Below are 25,382 nucleotides of genomic sequence, written 5' to 3'. Positions count from 1 at the left end.
TAATTATGAAAAATTACCTCTCTGTGGAAATGTTTGATCCAATTGAATATAATAGCTGAAGATGGTCCTGAAAATAGAACATAAAATCACAGAGTAAATTAATTTTGGGATCATACTGGGGGTCACAGCTCATGATACAAGGCATTTTCTATTCTTCCCTCTAATTTAGACATGAGGAGTCTACTCGCTCCTTGACACAGAATTAATTTTATTTAAATATTACAAAAAAAAAAAAAAGAAGAAGGATTATCAAATCTTTCTTTTAGGGTTATATTGTTTTACAGAAGTTCTTCTTCTGCTGCAGCATTCCTTGGCAACTCTAAGCCTGCTTTTCAGGAATTTATTAGGCCTCAGTATGAAAAATACCCTTTACGATAAATTTATTACTCAAGGATTCTTTTCAGAGGTGAGGTAAGTAAAACATAACGTCAAAATATTAGCTCTACTCAGTACAGATAATCCAACTCTTCTGCTAGGACACTTACCTTAAAGGGCAGATGATAAACGTCTCTAGCTTGAAATCGAGAGCGAAGGGGTGGATCCAAAGGGTTACCAGAGTATTTAGGTACTGGCAGGCCCAATGCTATCACTCGAAAATCTTCACTAACCCGAACAATCTTCCATGCATCTAACTCCGATTTTGTATGATCCTAAATTAATTCAAATAAAGCAACAAGAAGAAAAAAACTATTACATCATTAAAAACTTATGATGACTAAGCTGCAGATTGACTAAAAGCCCCGGTCCTTCAACCTAAATGTGGTAATGTTCTTATCTTTCATTCAGAGGGGCTAGAAAGCATTGAACTAGTCAAATTTGTGGATGGTAAAAGCAAGTTTTTCCAAAATGAAGGTAGGTTAGGTGCAGCCTTCAGGCCTGTAGAAATTTGAAGACCCCACAGATGGTCAAAGCTGAAAAGGTATCATTACAACATGGCTTTCACAAAGAACAGAAAATAAACAGGCCACAAAATTTATTTTATTCCAACATGAGTACATGAGTACATTTCCTGCAGACCTAGATGTACAGTAATTATTCACACAGGAGAAGAGAAAATTAACATTAGCTTATATAATACAATATTCCCTAAACAACAATATTAGATTTAGTATTGTAGCAAGAGATTTATTTAATTCATATACTATTAGCAGTGTGCCTGAGGCACTCATTTTGAAACATTTTATCATTAGAAAAGTGTTAAAGAGGAAGATGCTTTGCATAATTGCAACCAAATCCTGCCTAAGTTTGAATTCTCATTTTCAGTCTTTAAATACAATTGCATTTTAAAAGCTTACTTTTCAAATACAGTAATAATGCTTCCAACAACTGCATCTACTAATTAAATATCATAAAAATGTTTTTGGAAAAGGCATGGATCAGAAGAATTTTAACCACAGATGAGAGGCATAAGAAATAATGATATATTTTCAGAAATCCAATACAGTACTTCAGCATAGTTGGCAACTTCATACAACCGGGATCAATGACACAAGGCTTATTGCAAATTTCCTTCCTGTGCCACATGGGTTTGAATTATATACCTAACCACAGTTAGGTATGACAGACAGAAACATGAGCAAGCAGGTGTCAGACTGTTACGAGAGACTGACAGGTATGTGATTGGAAACTACAGCACATGCAAGTAAGATGTGGAGTACTACTGGGAACTGTCTGATGAAATCTATTGAGGTTGCTAAAAGCCTGAAAAGTATCCACTCAAATTTAAGCAGTAGGACTCAAAGCCCGAAAAAAAGTAAAACGGTTAAAGTAGCAATGGCAGCAGATACTAAAATCCCATCTCCTATCAAAAGAAAATTCTCTAACCATTTCCTATAATTTAGATTGGCTGTTTGCACAGACTTTTGTAAATTAAAGGCAGGACAGCACTGATGAATATAGTGTTGCTGATCTTGACCTCATTTTTTTGGTATCCTAACATTTTAAAAGCTTAGCATCAAGGCTATTGCAATGTTGAAGCATTATCTGAACTTCATGGGAACAATTTCAACTTAAATCTCTTTTCACAAGTGTATTTTAGTTACTCTCACATTGTGGCTTTCACATTTTAGAAACATACAGGCTTCATACAAGGTTAACATGGACTACTCTTTTTCATGTGGACAGACAAGATACAGATGAAAAATTATTTTTGTTGTTGCAAGCAGTAGTTAGACTTCTCGCATAGCTTTCACCCTGCCTATTTCATCCTACGTAACATCCCAGAAAAAAACATAGAAACCCTGGTGAGATTTCCCCCATTTGACTCATAAGTACTCTCCCCTTCATAATGGTATTCCAGCACTATCAAGAACAGGGGGGTGAAAAAAAAAGGAAAATCCGAACAGCATTTCCATACCTGCAGAAGTTTGTCGTAACGCTCTGCAGACATGAGAAAACGACCATCTTCAAGTTGCATTTCCCTATTCTCCAGCAAATTGTTTAACACGGGCAAGACGTTCCGCTCTGCCTTCTCCAAACCTTCTAGCACAAGGATTCTGCCTTCAGTAGCTGCACGAACTGCACACTTTTAAAAAAATAAAAACCCCAATATTATAATAGAAATAAACATTACATATCTCATCAAATCCTGCTGAAAAAGAACCTCCAGGTGCTTCCCAAAGCAGTATTTATTTCTGTAAGAATCAATAAGATTCACATCAGTAGTGATCAGGAAGAGTGACAGCTGACTGCCTTAACAGTGCTACACATGCATGAGCTGGACTTTTATCTCCTAACTATTATAGGGACTGACAGAAATAAGTTCCAGTATTTTGTACCAACAGAAAAAAATGTAAGACCTTGCAGACATTTTAGCGTATGCCCGGTGTATATTAATATGCGGCAGCCTTTTTTTTTTTTTATGTTGCATAATATTTTGTATTTGCAGGTATTTTAACACCATCTAACAATTCTGGGACAGCTATTTATACAGAAAACACACAATCAAGGTGGTTTTACATGTTTACAGTTATATTAAAATATTTAGAAAAAAGTCAGGTATTCCTTTGGATTGCTCTGGTTATGCACCAGTGTAATTCATCCTCAGTACATTGCTTTAGTCTGACTAGAACATAAGTCTATTGAAACCAAACATAGATGATAAAAACAAAATAGTGCTATAAATAATCAGACGTTAAAAAATGTGATAAAATTAAAAAGACTTAGAATTATATTCCCTGACTGAACACGGTTTTCTACAAAACCAGAATAAAAATGTAGTAATTAACCTGATAATCCTTTGGAGCCTTTGGGATAGAAAGTTATTTCTTTTCTATATTTCAATTTATTAGTTGTTTATATGTGGCTGTTTATTTAAGCGCATAATGTGGAGCCACAACGTAAAACTAAACTCTGGTGCTGGTAATTTTGTGCAACTTTCTTGCAGCCAATGACATTCACTCAGGTAAATTAACTACACTTCATATGTAATATTCACAATTACTGTCCAGTAAAAGACTGAAATTCAATGCATTCTTATCTACTTCCAATTTGCAGAAGTTTAATCAGATAATAATGGGGCGGGTTTAGGCACAGACAACATTTAGAAGAACCAAAGAGTCTTCCTTTGCATTCCTATTACATTTTAACACACTTTTAGACACAAGCACAGCTGCAAAGGGAGAACAAATGAAATCTCCTCCCAGCATGTCTCCTATAAACTCCTACAGAAGAACCTGCCATATAATGCTAGATGGAAATCTCTGATGGATACAGTAGATGCCAAAAATTCGGACAGAGAGAAAGAAGGAAGATATGGGAAAGAATAATGAAGAAGTACCAGAACACAAAAATAACAAGGAAAAAAAAAAAAAGAATTACATATGAAAGCAGATGTATAAAGGACAAAAGCATAAGCATAAACTAAAAACAAAGAACAGTTCAGCACAACAAATGAATTGCTACATGGTACAAAGCGTACAACAGAATCAGAGATCCATCTGAGAAGATAAAGAAGACATTAAGTGGTAAGATTAACTAATTTAGATGCTTCTTATGTACAGTATAGAAGCATAAATAACTACTGGCAAATTACCCATAACATAAGCTTTTCACATCGTTATTAAGATGGAAATAATTCCTGTATCTAATCTGGATTCAAGCGAACATTACTGAAAAAAGGCACTCACAAATCCTGGTACACATCTCCAGATCAAGTTCCCTTCTCTGAAAGACATTCTATATAACATTTTAATATGTAGCCTCATAATCAGTATCTGAGGAATCTGGAATAATCCCATTAAACAAGTAATAGTCCTCAGATTATTTCTCTTCCACCTAATCACCAATTCTTCCAAAAAGCACTCAGTATGTGAATTGACTTTTTTGTTGTTGTTGTTAATGCAGGACATCATAGTCTACTAACAGGCAATATAAAAATTCCTCTCTCCTCATCCCATAAAATTTGTACAAAGGACAAATTTTGTACTAACATTCTTCTGTAGGAATGTCACTGGTCAAGTCAAAAATCTGCTCCAACCTGCTTGAATAGAAAACCTGAGTCTCCAGCAGCCAGTCCAATCTCTGGCATGAACAAAATGCTATTTTGTCTAAATGCAGTTTGGAGATACGGCCAGAATATGCTTTAACAAACAATTTATTTGCCAAGTTGGTTGGATTCTGCATATTATAAGTCTATGAAGACTTTATGACTGAGTTTTACTAGCCAGAGGAAAATACACATTCTGTTCATATGGTTTCAAAATATTTTGAGTATCCATAGAATCTTGTTGACTCATGTTGAGACATGCACACCATAGATGAAGGCTTGCTGAAATAAAAGGCTTCCAGTATCAACATAAATCTCTGTCCTGAACTTGTATGTGAAGGCAATCTGCTGCAGGGGTAGACAGCGAATATCAGGAAGTATATAACAATCATTAACTTCAAGAAAGAAGATGCTCACCCTTAGCAGTGCAATCTTGAGAAGCAGCCTACTACACTATGTTGCCTGCTGATCATCAGCTTACAGGATCAAAATTTAGGAAGTACACAGTTTCCAGAGCTTAGAAACTATTTGAAGTTTTTATTCAAAATTCTATTGCTCAGCACAATAATATTTCAAGAGGTATGCTACAGATGGTCTTTGCCTACTTATATGTACCTTTTATAATCAGCTTCAGGAATGGCTGAATGCACAACCATGGTTTTTCACTTCTTAATCAAAGACACCCCATAACAATGATACCACCACCACCACCTGGGTGCTAATTTACTCTGATCGGCTTTCTTCCAAATTGTGCTCTTCATATATCTTCAAAGCATATCTGAAATATTGGAAATTGTTCTCCAAAATACAATGAAATAAATGCACAATTCATCTACCTCTAAAGTTCGTGTGTTAAATACCATAAAGTCTGCTCTTAAGACCAAAACAGCCACATATCTCTGGCTGAACGATGATATTTCTGCATTCTGGTCGGTAATGAGTAATAAGTTTTTGCAATAAGCTAGGCATACTACAAGGCATTCTCTGAATCATTACTTCAGTTTTATCCGTGTATTGATGGATCGGTATGGAAACTAAAATGCATAAAAAAAATCAGAGGAAGGAAAGTAAGTTTGCAATCTGTCACTGAAAATCTTTTTTTAACAATGCTTCCAAGAAACATATCTTCGTAATTCTGTAATGAAAACCCAGAAATAGCTGCGCTGCCTCCCTCTCTCACTAGCCGTGTTTGTTCTAAATGTTTAACATAGAACACAACTTGACAGGGTGGGCTTACATTGTGCAACCTTGATGATAAACCTGAGATTAAAAGTATTAATTCTTGTTAAAAGGTCGAGAGGGATTTGTTAAATGTTTACTTTCAGATTTATTGTAGCTGCAGTGAGGGACTACTTTGCTCATCAGAGGATGACAGACGCTGCTGCCTCCCACTCATGCTCCTAGGGCTCTGGGAGGATGGTAACCTGGATACCTGCTCCAGGGAATACCTGCAGCTACCGCAGGCCGGGAGCAGAAACCCTTCACACAGTGCTGCTCTCATAGTAATGGCTTTATGCAACCAATACGTAATGCTGAGTGCTTACCCTGGTTTCACACTGCACCTACAAAAATACATTTTTATCTTTAAAGGCAAAACCACCTTAGGAATAAGACAACCCTATGCGGACTTTCATTGTAGCTGAACCACGGTGAGCTCCTCCACTTGAGCAGTGCAAAATATGACAACTGCAGGAAGCTGTAAACCCCGATTTTGACATAAATCACAGCGTATGAGCACATGGATGAAGTTATACAGTGTCAGAAAGGGAAGGAGGACAGAAAAAAGCTCACCACAATGCACATACTGAAATGCACAAACGCCAGAGAAAGCAGGACATTTTAATAAAGCTAACCAAAATAGTTTGTAAAGGCACAAGAAATTTTAACAGTATAGTTTAAAATACCAGAACAGAAATGGTAGTTCTCTCAGGAAAATGCTTATTGTAAACCAGAAAACTCTGGTTGCCCTGAAATCCGTGAGGAAGGTTCTCGGGCTTTAATTCTTCAAACCTGGGCATCATTCTGAATACGATATACAGGCTACATTTCAGAACTGTATTAAAAAAATGCTGCTAGAAATTGCTTAACAGTAATCAGTAATTGTCTGTTTTTCAGGAGCCACCTCAAGATAAGTTTGGGGTTTTTTTTAGAAGATGACTTGTCCCTGCTCTGAAAACTGGATTCCTGTAATGACATCTCAAGCACAGCAACCACAACTACAGTGTGGAAAAACAACAGTACAAGTAGCTCAGTGAACACGAGAACTAATGAGGTAAGGTTTCCCTACATCTGCAGCCTACATTTCAGATGTCCTTTGCAGCACAGTATCTTGTTCCCACCACCCGCACAATATCCCACACAAACTCATCCACCCAAGTCTCTCCATTCACTCCTGTATCTCATAAACATCCCAACAATGTAATGTCCAGATGTCTCTCATGGTGAAAAGAGATCTTTAACAACCATCTGGTAAAGACAACACAAAACTTTGGCTGGTTTTGAGCTAACACGATGCTGACTGGCTGCAGCAGGCTAACAGAACTTGAACTATTCAATCCATGGTGCAGCCTGTCTTCCAGGGATGGGAGGTGGACATTAATTTGAGTCCCTGTAACCTACCAAGCTACCAAATATCACAAAACTCAGAGGAAATCGATATCTTCTAAATTTCTTTCCATGGCTCAAATACAATTAATCACATTTTTCAAATTTAAATCATTAAAACTAACCAACAAGTAAAAGATACTGGGAAAAGAAATGACAGAGATGCAGAATGGAATATGCTATGAGCTTTTACTCCTCATTTTACCAGGGAAGGAAGAGGACATTGACCAAGACTTGTAATTTACTGTAAGTGCCTCAGGTTATTCTTTTAAGAAGATGCAACAGAACTAATAAGATCATCAAATTTTTTATAATACTTATATGGAAATAGCAAATTATCTAGAAATTTAGAGACAGTCTAAAGATAGATGTACAAACAGATGTTGAGGGCAGTGAAGCATATAAGGCTGTCTCCTATTGGGGAATCTACTTTGCTAAATTTTAAAAATATCTGTAAACAACATGTCTAATGGTATGCCTCTACCAAAGAATATCTTTCAAGTTCAGTTTTAAGGCCTCTTAATTCCTTCGTTATTGTTTTCCCTCATGAGTTGAGCAAACAGGAAAGCTGTTGAGCAACGCTGAAATGGATGACTATTTAATGGACTGAAGTGATAACATACTTCCTCCAAAATAAAAGTATTGTCAAAAATTAAGTAGTAAGATAAAGGGCTATTAAAAGCCATGTTCAACCAGTTTTAAAGCAAAAATGTCAACTTTTTATAAAAACTTACTGTTACCTTTCTCCTTAAATATTTGTAAAATCTTGTGTTAGTTGTTTAAAATAACATGTATTTAATAAAAAAGTTCTGAATGTATAATGCCATTCAAAGATGAGATTACAAACAGACCTTCTATTCATCTAAAATGTGTATTCTATTTTTTGTTACAAAATTTTTCACTTTGTAGATGATGATAAACTATATTTTTGCATTTTACAACTTAGGCCACAAATATACTGAGTTGCATATATTCCAAATGTGATGTTCAGGTTTTATTAAAATCAATGTAACAGTAACTAATGTGGTTAGTCAAAGTAAAAAAGTAACTTATGAACTAAATAATTCAAGCTTTTTCTCCCTCTGTAATGGAGGTGGGGGGCTACATCTTCACTATTCAGCCTGCCTCCCTGCTGAGTTAATCAAGTGTTTTTTGGGTGGGTTTTATAGCTAATTTTCCCCTGTAAGATTAGGAAAATTACAGGGCAGGTTGCATTTAATACTGTTACTCACTCCTTTTTTCTAATTAAAAAAAACCCGAAAGATGACAGAGAAATTGCAGTATACCAGAGCACCGTCAGCCAGGCTAGTTAGTATCCAAAAGAGAGACTCCAGCTGTCCACAGTAGTTAATGTTTCAGTGAGGAAGAATGGTCTGAACTGGTGAGCACCTAATTCATGATGCAACACCATGGCACAGAACGAAAAGCAACTAAAAAAGAAACAACTTGAATTTATTGGAGGTTCGAATCAGAAAACTAGTCCAGGAAAGTCTACCCTAGGAAGTAACTGACATATGATAAGATCATAAATATGTTAATGTGACAAGAACTGGAACAGTGTTTCATTTCATAGTCATTGATTTTAGCTTCCCCAGTCATTGATTTGAGCTTCCTCCACATGATTTTTTTTTTCCTTTTTTGAACTACTACACGTCAAATGATCTCTTTTATTTCCATCACCCCTTCCCCTAACATGACAGTCAGGTGTTCTTGCAACAGTGCCTGCAAGCTGTATTTACAAGAGATTATGTCCCCACCTAGGCAGGGTCCAGCCATTGTAGCCACTTTACACCAGGTATATTAGTACAACAGTACATTTATATCAGGTATGTGAAACATTTTGCATCTTGGGCAGAGAGCAGGCCCAGGAGCAAGCAATCTGAGTTTCTGAACAGATTTAGCTGTGCAAATATCTACAAAGAAATGTAGGGGGTTTTATCTTCATTCTATACAACTCTTGTCTTCTGAACAAGAATAAGGGAGATGGGTTATTTAAATTTTTCTTCCTGATGAGTAGCAGAATAAAAAGGAAATTAAGTACTTGACAGATATCTAAAAATGATGAACTTACTTATCACTTGTAAATCACTTGGATTCAGAGCACCATCCATCAAGTCCGTATTGCCTATGAATGCTATGACCCCACACATTACCAAGTATTGCCCCTTCCCGCACTGTAGGAAATACTAGCTGAAAAGAAAGTGGAATATATATGTAACAGACACAAACAGAAGAAAAAAGAACTCCACACCTTTGATTTTAATCTATAAGGAATTATAAACACACAATCCTTATACTCCTCACATTACACCACAGACATTCATCTATATGCCCTCTACATCAAAACAAGATACCAGTCTGAACTGCTAACCTAACAAATCCAGTTAAATGCTGACACTTTTATAAATATAAAAGAAGTATCGCAAATGATTAAAACAAAATCACTTCTACGAGTTAAGAGGCTACTATATAGGGGTCCTTATCATGCATTTTCTTTTTAGATACAAAATATACTATATGTCAACGTCAATAAAGATTAACCTTATCCAAATACTGTTGGTTTCTAGCTACTATTTCCCCCTTTCAGTGCAATGTTGGACACAACAAGAAAATTAATAGTAACATTCATACTTCTGGAGCACTGCATTGCTTGCCTCTTCTTTCTACAGACTTTGCTATCAGCTCCCTGTACTAGACAGACAGATATTGCACTGACAGTCAGTCAACTAAGTTATACTTTCGGACAATGCCTTTGCTGAGGCTAACTTACCAGCTCATCAAAAATCCACTGTGACCTCCAAGGTAGTAAGTTAATAAGTCACAGAATTACACAATTTGCACTCACTGGTTAATTTTCTTAAAGGCTGAATTATTCTTACCCATCTCTTTGCTAGGGTATAGAAATAATTTCTTTGATATGTACACACAAACATATATACATACGTATACACACATACTCTCAAATATGATTATAATTTCATTCAATTAATCTCATGTCTTATTTTATAATTCTCTTTCTAATCTTTTTTTGATTAAAAGAAACCAAACTCAAGTCTGTGTAGTGCTACTCCAAGGGATTTCATGTCATGTTCATTTTACAGACAGGATAGGTTAAGCTGTCATTTCTGTCACTCTGGGTGTTTAATTGATTACTACATGAAGTCTTTCAAGCCATGGTAGAAGATCATTTTTCTGCTATCTTGACAATCAATTTTACATTTTATCATTGCATAATTTATGATGCTGGTGCAGTTAGGGATGCAAAAGTATTCTATTAAAATGAGTCTGTTCAAAGATACACCAAAACTCAGTCTAATTTTGTATATACAGAAATGACAATTATGTACGTACTTATCCACTCAGTGGATACAGCTTAATCAGCAAATCTTCAAAAACATGACATAGTATCTGTAATTTTTCAGCACATAACCTTACGATATTTTTCTACTTAGTCCAACCTCAGTTAGTCTGACTGTCCTGAACAGAAAAGACTGTACACTTAATAAAGTCGACTGTGTTTGGGAAGCTTGTTTCATTTAATGCAAAGGCTGGAAGATGCAGGGTAAACAAAAGCGGGCATTCCAGGCAACATGGTCTGTGGCACAATCCTGGAGCAATACACCTCTCAAGCACTAACAAAATGGCTTAGCTGCTCTCCCAGTTGCATCCGCTACATTAAAATAATGCAGGATTTCCTTAGATGTAATAATTAATAATGTAGGAGGCTGTAGTAATAAGAGTTTAAACCAGAGGTGTGCCTTTTATAGCTGTACACACACAATAAAAAGCAAAACTGCATCACATGACCAAAAAAAAAAAAAGGACATAAAAACATCAAATCTAATTCCTTAATTTTTGAAAATACAATAGGCTGATATTAGAATCTCCATACTGGTTCAATCAAGTTGGTGGCTCAACTACAAAGAGTTACAGAAACAGAAAACCACTCTGCAAGACAAGCTCTTCTATCAATAAAAGCAAAATTTGAAGCTGCCATTTAAATATTTAAGTAATATAAAGTAATTCTAACTAATTACTTGATACACAACATAATTAAACCATGCAATAAATTACAGAATAAAACCAAGAGGTTACTTAATTGTCTCAATAACAGCAATAATGACATTTCTGAGGCTTTTAACAGTGAATTAACAGCTGAAAACCAAAATTAATGGCCCAAGGTAAAGACAAGAAAACAGAATTTTCTGCTGTCAGTACTTCAATGAAAACAAATACTTCACCATTACCCCACTAGAAGTCCTTTATTTTACACAATTTTAATTGGGAATGAATTTGATAATTCAATGTTTACCTTTATTTTAATGGTCCCCTATTTCTGAGGTAAATAAAAACCTTTTTTTCCTGCCCCTTCTCATCAGATATCTCTTCTAACTTCCTACCTCCAAATCTTCTCCCATTTGATTCACTCTAGTACTAAGAAAAGGTAGTATGCGAGGATATTTGATACACAGGCCCTTCAATATACATTTCAATATGGAATTTCAAGCACTGCTTCCAAATCACCATCTTCTAAATCTATCGTAAATAACTAACTGCAATCATATTCAGTAACTTCATGTTAAAATATATCAGATGTTTTGAAACCTCTGAGATACCAATTTACAGTACTGGATCTGTCACTATTAAATGTAGAGCTATAAACAACCATAATATCTTAACAATCACTCACAGACAACTTTGCAAACCTTTGTGGGTCTGCAAACCTGATGATTCACTATATTAAAGTTATTTCTGGTAACAAGATGACAACTTTTCGTTACAGTATATTATTATTCAAAGTGTAAGATAACTACATTACTATATTATGACTTGCACACGAAGAGCCTCATCTATCTCAAACAACAGCTAAGTTTTATTTGACCCACAGAATTCATACAGTGGATGTTCTGGAAACCAGACTTTCAAGCTTTGCTGTCTTCTCTTGGGTGTCATAAAGAGCAAGCATGAGTTTCCACAGGAAGGAAAATGGTATGTAAATCTGAAAAGCATAGCCTGTATCTTCAGCTTCTCATATGAGTTCACCTTCTCTTTAGCTCACCTATGGCAATGGGAGCAATCCAAGCTCTTTTGGGAATATTTTGTTGAGGCCACCTACTGATAGCCTTCTCTGTCTTGAAACACTTCATGGTCTGGGGTTTAAAGAAGAGTAGTGTCTGCCTTCTGTAATGTTTTGAATTGTACAGCCATCTGCAAACCTCAAAATCATTAAATTAACTAATTAAAATTCAAATCCCAGTGTAACTTGTAAAACTTTATTCCCTTTTATTATTGAGCTATAATTAGATCTGTGATGGTTCTAAACATGACTATGTACCATATTTTATGTGTCTTTAACTAAAATGCAGGGTTAGAAAACTTCAGCTGGAACATCACTATCTACGAGATTCATCTTTCATGTTTCCAATATTTTAAAAGTGCTCATCTAAATACCAGTGATTTATTTTGTTACTTTCCCTTCAGAGCTCAAACATACATTGGTTACATATATGATGAGTAACACACGAGCTGAGGAAAGACATCGTGATTCCAACTGATTTTAGTACTTTGGTATCTTGCTAAAGGAAAGTCTTGGTCTGAAGTACTGCTGTGCTGGATTCTGGTAAAAACTTTTTAACTGAAAATGTCCAACAGGTTGAGGAAGAAAGGTAATCTTAGACCTTCACCTTATGTCATGGTTTCACCCCAGCCAGCAACTAAGCACCACACAGCCGCTCACCCCTCCCTCCTCCCAGTGGGATGGGGAGAAGGATTGGGGAAAAAAAAAAGTAAAACTCGTGGGTTGAGATAAGAACAGTTTCATAACTAAAGTAAAATAAAATATACTACTAACTAATAATAATAATAGTAATAATAGTATAATAATTATAATAATAGTAATGAAAAGGAACATAACAAAAAAAAGAGAAATAAAACCCAAGAAAACACAAGTGATGCACAATGCAACTGCTCACCACCTGCTGACTGATGCCCGAGCAGCAATCCGTCCCTCCCATCCAACTCCCCCGTTTATATATTGGGCGTGACGTTCCATGGTATGGAATATCCCTTTGGCTAGTACAGGTCAGCTGCCCTGGCTATGCTCCCTCCCAGCTTCTTGTATACCTGCTTGCTGGCAGAGCATGGGAAACTGAAAAATCCTTAAGATAAGTGCTACTTAGCAACAACTAAAACATCAGGGTGTAATCAACATTATTCTCACACTAAATCCAAAACACAGCACTGTACCAGCTACTAAGAAGAAAATTAACTCTATCCCAGCCAAAACCACCTTAGAAAGCTAATCTTCCTAGAGTGTTCTTACTGGAGTGAGATCACTCAAAATAGCTTGTACAAAGTGAAGCAAGCTGCCTCATACTGACACTGGGATCAAAGTCTTCACACAAATACAGGGTTAACAGACCACCTCACATCTTGGTGAGCTTCTTATAGTCCCTGATACACTAGCTCTTATACACCAGGGGTAAATTACCTTGACTATCCTACAGCAAGCATGAGGATAAAGCTGTCCATAACAGCAGTTAGTCATGGAGCTAACATGAGTTAATGAGTTAACCCCACAGCCTGCACAAATGCTCTTATCCTCCGGTAAATGAAAAGCCATTTACAGCCCTAATCCACAGTACAGTACTTTAAATTATCTCATATTGTGCAACCCTCATATTTCCAGATAAGCATGAGATAATTTGAAGTCCTAGAAGTAACTAAAAAAATTATTTAGATTAGTTGTTATCCTTCACTCTGAGGATCTTCCATCGCCCAAAGTCATTTATCATGGTTTCAAGAAAAATCTATTTAAAGGTTTCTTTAAAGTTTGGAGGCTGAAAAAGAGATCATTGGGAATTAAAAAAAAAAAAAAAAAAAAAAAAAGAAAAAGAAAGGAAAATGTTTCTTTAAAACAGAGAACAAAGCTTTCAGGTTCTCTTTCCTCTCCTGTTCCCATCTCCCTTTCCACCCACAAATCACTCATATGATGGTGACATCATTAACCTCTATAGCACCAACAGAAAACTGTTTTAGACAACACATTTAAATTCACACTACATCAGAGGAACTGAGCCACCCTATTTAATTAGAAACCTAACTTGTATACAAATTTTAGGTATCTAGGAAAACAGACATTCTAAATGAAGCGTATATTTTACCTGCAAAATCAAAAGGAAGACATGCCGTTGATAACTTACAAAGAGAAATCTTATCTAACCTAAGTCACTCTATGGTTGTACTAAATCAGCTAACGGGTTGGGGCAATACTGATGGCAGGAGTGCTTAAATCATTATTTTAGTCCAGATCAGCAGTGAGTTTTCAAATCAAATCTCCCAATTGTCTCCATTTACTGTGTTTGGGTTTCACAACACAGAGCAGTCTTAAAATACATGAACTAGACTCTTTTTCAATGAAACTAGATCACAAGATTCATTTCAGGAATACATCTGATGTGCTACAAGTGTTAGGAAAGAGACACACCAAGAGAAGCATTTGTCTAACTTGCACAGAATGGAACTCACTCCTCGTTACAGAAGCATATCAAAAATAGGCTGCCTAAATCAACCCTGTAGTACACTTAAGAGACAGAGTAATCTTGGATTTGGGTAAAGATAACATTTTCGGTAATAACGAGATCAAGAGTGTTACATGAGACTTTCTAACTGCATCATAAACATGTCAGTCAGTCTGTAATCCACATACTAATTTTTCATCATATAAACCATTAATTCCTTCAAACTACTTGCAAACAATTAGGTGGTGTGTGACTGCAACTTGCCTGATCAAGATAAAAAGCACTACCATCTCGGATCTCTCGTCGCTGTTTGAGGTCAGTTTCTGTGGTGTCCCTCGATAGTGCAATATATTCAACCTCCCGCTTTGTTAGCTCCTGCGGACAACAGTCTAAAGTTATTACAAAAATAAGACTATAACCCCAGTAAGTGAACTTTAACAATAGGCCTAGTGGTATAATTGTACAAAAGAGCTCTAGGCAGCAGCACAGTGATCTGAAATAACTCTGAACAAAATTTAATATCTCTTATTTTTAAAATGTTTACAGTGTGTTCTGCCTCAAACAAAATGGTTTGAATTTCTGTTCAATAAACTTTTATTTTCCCCAAACCTGTTCTAAAAACATAATAACCAGCTATATATTCTTTCCATTGAACATCTGTAACATCCTGTAAGTTAATCTTCTGGTTCTGGACTCTGAAAAACAATCAGCATCTGCAAATCATGAATAAAACTCAGAAGTTTTCCATAAAAGATTGAAAAGCTTCAACTCTCACTGTTCAGTAACACTTATACTGTGACTCAGTTGTGATTATTACCTGTACATGCTTTGCCAGTACACTGATGAACTATATTGTTCTTATCTTCTCTCCCTTTAATGTCATGAGATGCAGTCTGCATCTGTAAAGTTACAGACTATTTAAAAAATGAGAACCCTTGGGTTACTGTTTTGTTTATTTTGAATCAATACGAGATATACTTAGAATTTTCTATCTTAAAGGAAAAAAAAAAATCCCCCATGTATTTACACCTGATGTTCCTGCTACTTCCATATCTGGGTTATCATGTGTTCTGCTGGGAAACAAGAGTCATGCTGAAATGCTCTTAGCCCTTACCCCTCAATTAAAGGTATGCTATATTTAACAGATGTCTCTTAAGAGGCAGCTTTTAACTATAGTTGTATGAAAAAATCAAGCAAAGATATAAAAACCCATGAAAATTATTTCCTTTCCACTTTTTCAGTGCTTATGGGTTACAAAGCCACCGATTTCTTTATGCTGCAGGTAGATACAATTGTACTTTCTTATAATTAAAGGAAAAAACTAGAAGGTGAAATACAGAAGTTTTCTTCAACAATTAGCCCTGTGTATGAACACATAGTAGTAGCTTTCAGCAACAGCAGATGAAAGTTTTCCAGGCTTACATAGCTTCACTAAAGGGACCACAGCATGTATTGGCTCACATGCAAAGACCAGCCTTCACGTAATTGTTTGGCATGGCACTGAAACAGTAAGATGTAGCCTTTCTAATATAGCTCAGGTGCATACAAACAGTAGTATAAATAACAAGACATGTTCTATGTCCCACGCCTGGATATCAGGTGTTTCCTAAGTCCTCTTTTTAGGTTATACCAAACTCTTCTCAGGTTATACCAAACTCTTCTCATTTATTTTAAGGAATGCACTGAGCTACCAAGTAGCATATCTGGTTTACTGAATTAAGAAATCTTTGCTCTCCATTCCAAAGTTCAAAATCTTGTAGCTTTCTCCTGTATGCTTTACCTCCGAGCGCTAGTCTTTGTATTAGTATCTTTTGATTTTTAAAGGAACGGCTGATGTTTCTGGTAATTGTTTGTACACCTCCATTTGTGATCCTTCTGCCCAACCAGATTCTAGATAGAGCTCATGGCAAAGTCCTACCCACATCACCTTTTGGAGCAGACAACCCCCTCCTCCTGATCATTTAAGGGCACTGACGATTTAAATGTGAAATTTTGCACGTGGTGCTGCGATTGTTCACACAGATGGACGTAGGCAAGTCCTTCTCACATTCCGAGAGAGGATCATGCACGCTTCTACTCTTTCTAATCACTCACAGTAACTGTTCCCAAATGTTACTCAGAACACTCCTCTCCCAAATCCTTTCCTTCATTTTTTTTTTTTTATATAACGAAGCAAAAACGATCTGTTGTCTGTAACAGTAGGCAGATATCTTAATCTTCTAACATACATAATGCCTAGAACAAACTGTTTCTCCATTTGTGATAGCATATGGTAACACAGTTTTCCAACTCTTCCCCCCCCCCCCCCCCCGGAGTTTAAGCAGGAAAACATGTATTAAAATGTCTGTACTTTCTATTCATCCATAACGAAAACTGAACTTTGGAAAGCACATTTACGGAAAAACTTATTTACCTCCTAAGTAGCTTGCTGTAAGATTTTCTAGGACTACCTTTTACCATTTGGCTACTAGAGGAATGAATAACTGACATTACTGACTGTGTCTCCAAGAATTTAAACCAACATACTTACCAGATATTGCATGGCAATAGATCGCCGGAGAGGCCCAGGAGGACCAATAAGAAAGACATCTTGGCCAAGGACATCTTTCTGCATTATCCATCTTAAATGGTAGACTACAGACTGGGCCAAAGAATCTGTCACTTTGAAACACAAAGATAAGAACACATTATTTAACTTTGAAAAGCGTTAGATGCCTGGCCATGCACACATTTTTTTATTCTTATCTCTAAAAATAAAACAAGACACAAAGATGTGCTGCCCTAAAGCTGGACAGCTGAAAAGCAGGGAATTCCACACACAGTTTATATTAGACTACTGAATTTACATATAAGTTTATATACCTATCTTACCCTTTGCCTTTTTCTCTGCCCATGTTCATTCTTCAAAAAAAACCCCAACAAAAACCAGAAAAAAAAAAAGTTGTTGATTCTCATTTCATATTAAACTGATCGACATAAAGACTGTTTTTTATTACCCAATGTTGAGTGGACTTCTCAGCATCATTTAATACAATATAGATACATTATTAATAATTTGTAAAAGATTTATCCAGCCTATATCCCAATGCTTCTGTGAATCATGAACTTAAAAAAAAATAAAAATATTGTGCTTGCATCACGACTAGGATTAATGTTCAGGGACATACTTAATTTGTTATTTTCTTAAAAGGCAACTGCATTCCTGTTTACATTTTGACACAATAAAACACAGAACTAAATTATCAAGGAAATGCAAACCTTGCAATATCAGTACATCAATACCACACAGCTTCCAAAATCATAATAAAAAACAACTTATTTCTATTAAGAATACCATACCCTTAATATTTTAAAAAGCAATAACCTGATTATAATTAAACTAAAACCTTTACCACATGTATGCAAATGTTGGCAGCACTGGAAAGCATCATGCAGAAAGAGCACACTGAAGGAGGGGCACCATTCCCGCTGCTGTACATCGCTCTATCCCCAGAATACTCCTTTACATACCCCCCAGCAAAGCCTGGCTCTCTCTCAGACACAAGCAAAGAGCACTAGTGCAGGAGAAGGAGGAGAACACAAGCAAGCCAGAAGGGAGATCTATGTATGCATGTATGCATATGGTTGCTTTCAGAACAATCTGACAAGACCGATGACGGGGTTTGAAGCTGGAGCCTCAATGGTGGTGTCTGGGATGCTGAAGTGAAGTAAGAAAGGAGCAAGAGGTGATGAAATCTTCAAATTAATACTTGGTTATTTACCTTTTTTCAGTGTGATTACTGGTTGCAATTAGAAGCCAAAATTTTAAAAAACAAGCCTCAGTTCTACATCAGCTTTCCTGAGACAGGGGAGGCAGTATGTGCGGGGCAGAGTTAAGGATAGCAAGCAACAGTGCCTCTCAGTTCTGAGGGGTTTCAGTTCATTGTTGAATCTTTGCATATCAAAATTAAAATTCATTTTTGTAAGATCACAGAAACAGTATTAAATGGCTGTATGAGGTTCAAGGAATATTTTTCAAGCATAAAGGTGGCAAAGGAAAACTTTCATCAAAAATTTTAACTGAATGTTTTGGTCTGGCACTCAGGAAAACCATTTGAAATCTTCTTCCACTTCCAGAGAAATCTACTATATCCTTACCACCAATATGAACAGGAATAGCATACACAAGTAGGTGAGCAATCTATGCATTACAATTGTCAGATTAATTGTAAATAAACATTTCAGGTTTGCTTTTTTGTTTTGTTTTCTAAACAACTGTCATTACCGTGCCCAGGATTAGTTTTCATATATGGTATGGTAAGATCACATGAATGTAAGAATATTTTCTTCTTCTTCGCTGCAATACTGTTTTCCAAAAACAAAGCAGATCACACGTACCACACACCACAGGCCAAACACAAATAAATTCCTCACAGAGAATAACATGTTCCTTTCTATGAGATTTTCAAGAAAATTAAGAAAGTTCCTACTACATATATTTTTTGCGAAATAAAGGGTAATACATCAAACCAGAAGAACTGTTCTGTCGAAACTTTGCTACTGGACAGGTATGGTAATTTGAAAAGCACCACACAAATAAAAAGTATTACATTAAAGGTACCATTAAAATTGCAAGACAGAGATCTCACTGAGAGGCACATCCATTATTACTTCTACCTGTTGTATGAACTTGCCAATGTGCCTCTAATGTATTTTTATAATAGCTGTTCTCAAAAAAAAAGTAGTTACTTTACTTGAAGTGGACAAATAAGCTTGGAAATCTTGCTGAAACACTAAATTCTTTCATGTCAAAAGTCACGCATTAGAAGCATGGCAAAAACAGCTTTGACACAGTATGACTACAAATGCCTCTGGTGTAATTCACATTAATACATGTAGCTATCTTTTTTATTTTTAGGATGGTCTCAAGAAAAAACTCAGGTCAGACTTAAAAGCGGTACCATAAATAGAAACAGGATTTAAGAACGTTCACAGCAGCATCTGCAAGACAAACTGTAACGTAAAAGAGAACATGAGTGTACAGCATTCAAAAAAATCTAAAATCTTAGGAATGTCATCCCCCTGCAAACCTTAAGAAATTTCAGGGCACTTATATTCTTGTCATTGTGTTTAAACAATCCAAATTTACTCTGAAATATTAATATGAAAAATGCAAGTTTTAAAAGTCTCCTATAATTTCCTAACTTTGATTTTTTTGAGAAAAGGACATGAAAGACACAATTCCTTATCGATACATTTCCTAGAAAATGTTTTCATTGCTTCTCCATTCACATCATTCTCCTCACATACAGATTACAGCTGTATCAATTATGATACATGTTTTCAATCACACAGCACACTGATCATCTGCAAACTCACTCAAAGGAAGCCTGTTACAAATAATGCCAACAATTCAAAGCAAGCATTCTCTAAGATGAACTGTCATGACAGCAGCTTCCACTTGTCAGTTCCTTCTATTCTAACATGTAATACCTGTACATTGCTCCAAATAGTAAGCCTACTTCAGTTTCCCAGTTATGTCCTTCTAAAATCAGAAGAATATAAAATTTTCTTTGTACATGCAGTCTATGCTGCATAAACTGTTTCCAAAGCACAGTATGTTTTTGTCCTCGTTTCGGCTGGGATAGAGTTAATTTTCTTCTTAGTAGCTGGCATAGTGCTCTGTTTTGGATTTAGTGTGAGAATGATGTTGATTACACCCTGATGTTTTAGTTGTTGCTAAGTAGCGCTTATCCTAAGTTAAGGACTTTTCAGTTTCCCATGCTCTGCCAGCAAGCAGGTGTGCAAGAAGCTGGGAGGGAGCAGAGCCGGGGCAGCTGACCCGAACTAGCCAAAGGGATATTCCATACCATGGAACGTCATGCCCAGTATATAAACAGGGGGGAGTTGGCTGGGAGAGGCAGATCGCTGCTCGGGCATCGGTCAGCAGGTGGTGAGCAGTTGCATTGTGCATCACTTGTCTTTTCTTGGGCTTTATTTCTCTCTTTTTTTTTTTTTGTTATGTTGCTTTTCATTACAATTATTATTATATTATTATTATTATTAGTTAGTAGTGTATTTTATTTCACTTTAGTTATTAAACTGTTCTTATCTCAACCCACGAGTTTTACCTTTTTTTTTTCCTCTTTCCTCCTCCTCACCCCCCTGGGAGCGGGGAAGGGGAAGCAGCTGCATGGTGCTTAGTTGCTGGCTGGGGTTAAACCACGACAGCTTTTCAAAAGCAACTTCAGATGCACATACACAGTATCTTGTATATTATTTCTATATATTTAGACTACTTGTACCGTGGTATTTGCATTGCAAAGCTTTTACGTTTTTTCTAACATGACTTGAAAAAATTCCTCTCTGTTCAACTACTGTATAATAAACTTTACTACAAGCACCATATAATCATTTTCTATGACATGTAGAAGACAGGGAAAATTAGCTGAAAAAAGCATCAGCATGTATATTACAGCAATTTTTATTAATTATCCCATGAGTCAGATAGCATCTAATGCAAACTGGGTTTGCACAATCTGTTTAGTGGCACTGCTGATTTGCAGCAGTTGAGTAACTGGCCCTATATTCTTAATCTGCAGGATGGTGCGTAGGAAGCCTCCACAGTGTATTCTCAAAGACACCATCTGGCACATGCAGGAGAGTAGTCGGTGCTGCAATTTGCTATTCCTGTGTATCAAGGATGGCCAGCGAAAGAAATTGCATTCTATTGCTTTGTAATATGTGATAAGTAGGACAACACCTAGCAAAATCTGCACAAACATTTTGTAAAGTGAGCAGCTGAAGCTGAACGGAGAAATCCCCAAATAAGAAAAAAAGAAAATGTTATAGATAGATTTTGAAGCAAATGCAGCAGCTGTTCTTGTTTGATCCACAAATCAGCTTTTGATAAAACCAAGACTGAAATGGCTATGCTAGCCTCGGAAATTTTCCAGTTCACTCATACTTGAATTCTTGGCACATGCTACACTCACTGAAGCCGTAAGATTCACTGGAGATAGCAGACAGTATCTGCTGGCAACTCCTTGTGGCCCACCTACAGAAGAAATCCCATAAATGAAGGAGACACCCACCTCTTCCCACTCTTCAGAGACAGACAGTTAAATGAACTGATTCCCAAGAATATCTATTCCAGATGTGGTATAAATTACATTAGAGCTCATGTCCCTGTATGACTCCAGTTTGGTCAATCACATAATAACCAACAGGCACTTAGAAGACATCAATATATATCATTTTCAACAGAATAAAAAAAGACCTCTGCACACCCGGAATCTTTGCTACAGTGCATGTTCAGAGTCTGAGAATGGCTCCTTTCATCAGGGGATGCAAAAGTTCATGAGGGGAAAAAGATCTCCCTCTCGTCCGATTACCGAGGGGGTCCTTCAGCTTTCCATGGCAGTTTTTAGTACATCAGTACAGGGGTCGGCTGCTGTAAAATATGTTTGAGGAAGAAGGGACAAGGAGGGAGGTCTTTGTCTAAAAACATGAACACATTCCAAAAAGGGAAAATGTGAAAAAAAACGGAGCTCACTGAGACTTATTGCACAGTTTGTTCAGGCTGAGGGACGATGAAGGAAGAGAGTGAGTTGCCCAGAACACATGAAGGAGGCAGCATGGCCAAGGTGAAGAGGGAGGCACTCCTTGTGGCCTGCTTTCAGCTGCTTTCATTTAGCACTTTGCAAGTAAAACATTGCTGCTCTTCCAATTTTACGCTGATGCACAGAGCCCAAAGAGTTTTCAAACTCTCATAACATGGTTACATCACAGACAGTTTTCACTGGAATACTATTTTTCCTCATAAATTTTTCATGGAAACAGTCTTCATTCCAAAAATTTTTGTTCTTGCAGTGGTAAGGAAACAAGTTGCGAGTCTTTGCAGGGGCTTGAAAGGGGGAAGTTACTTCATGGATAAGACCGTAAACTCATTTATCCTTAATTCCTCTGAGCTGACTGCTTCACAGGAAGGTATAAGATCTACATAGGTAAATCACGTTTCTCCATGCAAGTATAAATGAAAAGAGAATATAAAGGAACCATGTAAAACCAAATAGATTTCTGGAAGGAACCCTGAATGGGATTCAGAAGACTAAGTTTCCCTTAGTGACACATAAACATGGAATAAATGCAACTATTCTTAGCTGGATGTACAACTCATAGGGAAATACATAGCCAGAGCAGTTATCTGTAGCTCAGACTCCAACTGGAGGGACATATTGTGTCTGCCTTTGAGTGCAACAGCTCAGTCCAGCACCGAAATGTTTGAGAAATTCTAGAAAAGAACAAGAAGAATTATCAAAAGAAATTGGAATTCAGTCTAGAAAATAAATGCCTGAAAACCATAACGACTGTTTTCCAATATGCAAGACAGAATCACAATGAAGAAAAGTTACCTGTACATCACTGTTATGCTAGACAGAACAAGCCCCAGGGAACTAAAAGTATGTCCAAAAAGATCTAAATGAGGCATCAGAAAAAGCTTTTTTCACAAAAGAATCATTAATTACTGGAGCAAAGTGTGCAGAAAGGTTCTGGAATCTACACCACCAGCCCATTTTAAGAACAAGGAGGACAAACATCTCTCAGGAACGGTTCGGATTCAGCTGACCCTGCTTTGAGGCACAAGGAACAGTGCAGACAACACCCTGAGCTCCACCCAGACCTTCACTGTAGGTTTCCATGACCCCATGTCTCCCTGCGCCTCACTCTCAGTATCGACAAAACGGGCATAATGGTATAAAACGTTCAGAGCTCTACTGACAAAACCCCCACTATTCCAGATTCTGGATTAGGTGGTAACAGCCAAGTAGCAGATCAGTTGCAAGCCTACATGAAAACTCAAACTGCTGAAATAATCACCGTCTCTGTCAACAGACATCTCTCCTTAGGCTAGGAAAGAAGAAATGTAATGACAAAAGTCTTTGTTAGCACAAAATTACAGTCATCCTGCAATACAACCTGTCTCTGTAATGTGTTGCACTCAGATTTAAAGTTAACAAAGAAGAATGAACACACGTTCCAGCGCAAATCTGAACCTACTTTGAGCAGTAACTGAACACACACGCTTGTCCTTGCTTCAGCACGTGGTGCATACCGTTCTAGGAGAAGGACACAGAGGCATCTTACTATTAAGGCAATATTGGTCTTTCAGGCGAAGAATAAATAACAGGAACTGCTGGCACCACTGAGCCTACTACAGAGAAATAACCCCAATTTCCTCAACATTAAAACAATTCCCTTTCAAGCACAGAAATCCATTTAGTGCTACTTTCTTTGCATTTCATTATTATACATACAAACCTGTTCAAATTCCTCACAATAATTAGTCTTCCATATATCTCAACTGACAAAACTAACAGGATTTATCACTTAACCCCTTGTACACACGCATGTCACTTTTGATCTCACATTGGGGAGAATGCTCAGACTCAGGACACATGGCACAAAACCACACACTGTTTGAAATCAATCTTCCACAATTCAATGCAGTTGCATGTAACATGACTACAGCCAAACTCCCAAATGTGCTTGCACCTTCAGAGAGCAGCAGAGGCGACATGGAGTTGCAAGAGAACATCCCTTTTCCTGCCTTAAGGAGGATTTGCCATCATTGAACAAAGTGTCCTGGAAGAGCTATGTTAGGAATTCTTTTGTCAAGATTAATAAATACATGAAATATCAGGTACATTGTAATTTTCATAAAATTTCCAGAAACCATTAACGGAAGCAGTGCACTGACATGAACTCAACGTAAAAAAAAAATTAATGTGCGTTCTCACAATTTTAGATCTAAACTATCATGGAAAGCCATACAAAGTTTCTCCAAAGTATAATTAAAGAAATAATCGTGCTTTTCAGGCATGGTGAGATTTTAAAAATGTAGGTTTTATTTTTACTGATAAAAACCCAAGCAGCGCAAAAAAATAAGTGCCCTCTTTCTAGAACACGCCAGACACAGTTATGACAGAAATCCCATTAACAAAATTCCCTTGTATATGACTCATTTTTACTTGTCACTTACAAAAAGACAAATAAGAACAATTCAGATTTTATGTACCTTTAATTATCATCTTCCAAGAAAAAGCCATTTGCCCACAACAGCAAAACAAATTAATATTTTACATTAACACACAAAATGGAGTACTTCATACAGAACTCGCTAGGTACCTAGCATAAAACCGGAAAAGCAAAGACATGAAAAGATAAGGTAACCAGCCGTACCTATCCTATCCATTTCTGCAAAACCTAACAAGGTTCAATAAAGGAGTTAAAAATCAGTTTAATTTAGTAACACAAAGAATGAAATATTTTGGTATCAATTATGTGACAAAATGACAAATGCAAAGTTTTGTAGGTCCTTAATACATTTACATTCCTTATGGTGTTACAATTTTTTCAGGTATTTAAGGCTATTTTTAAGCCTAGAATAATAATGTTGAGTTTAGAATAAGTTATAACATCCCTAAAATTTGGTGTAAATTATAGATATGCACTTTCAACATCATTGCATTTTAACATGGCTTTTATCTGGCAGAATAACAAAAGCAGAAACATTCTATTTTACACAGATGATGAGCTAGAAAACAATATCATATGCAGTACTAGTAAATGAACTGTAACAGCTTCAATTCCCTCCTCTTAGTTCTTACTCCACTGCAAACATTACGAAGTCTGAGACCTTTTCAGGGATATTTCCCACTTAAGTGGATGACCAAATTATTTCTAGTCTTTGTTTAAAAGAAATCGGCTAAGTACCTTGGTCATTTAAATGT

At 36.6% G+C, this 25,382-nt stretch overlaps 1 protein-coding gene across 2 annotated transcripts in view; it reads right to left on the bottom strand.

Moving 5' to 3' along the window:
• VWA8 (von Willebrand factor A domain containing 8) overlaps window positions 1-25,382 on the bottom strand; it is a 200,726-nt gene that overhangs the window by 159,728 nt on the left and 15,616 nt on the right. For both annotated transcript variants that reach the window (XM_050896862.1, XM_050896870.1), the window contains exons 3-7: window positions 17,141-17,271; window positions 14,875-14,985; window positions 2,357-2,524; window positions 486-650; window positions 18-67 (exon numbers count right to left, since the gene is read on the bottom strand). In XM_050896862.1, the coding sequence (XP_050752819.1) occupies window positions 18-67; window positions 486-650; window positions 2,357-2,524; window positions 14,875-14,985; window positions 17,141-17,271 (625 nt within the window). The remainder of the gene's footprint in view (window positions 1-17; window positions 68-485; window positions 651-2,356; window positions 2,525-14,874; window positions 14,986-17,140; window positions 17,272-25,382) is intronic.

This window comes from Gymnogyps californianus, chromosome 1 (assembly GCF_018139145.2).
Source record: "Gymnogyps californianus isolate 813 chromosome 1, ASM1813914v2, whole genome shotgun sequence".
Taxonomy (NCBI): domain Eukaryota; kingdom Metazoa; phylum Chordata; class Aves; order Accipitriformes; family Cathartidae; genus Gymnogyps; species Gymnogyps californianus.
The sequence above is the reverse complement of the archived record's forward strand: the minus strand, read 5'-3'. Positions and strand labels throughout refer to the sequence as shown.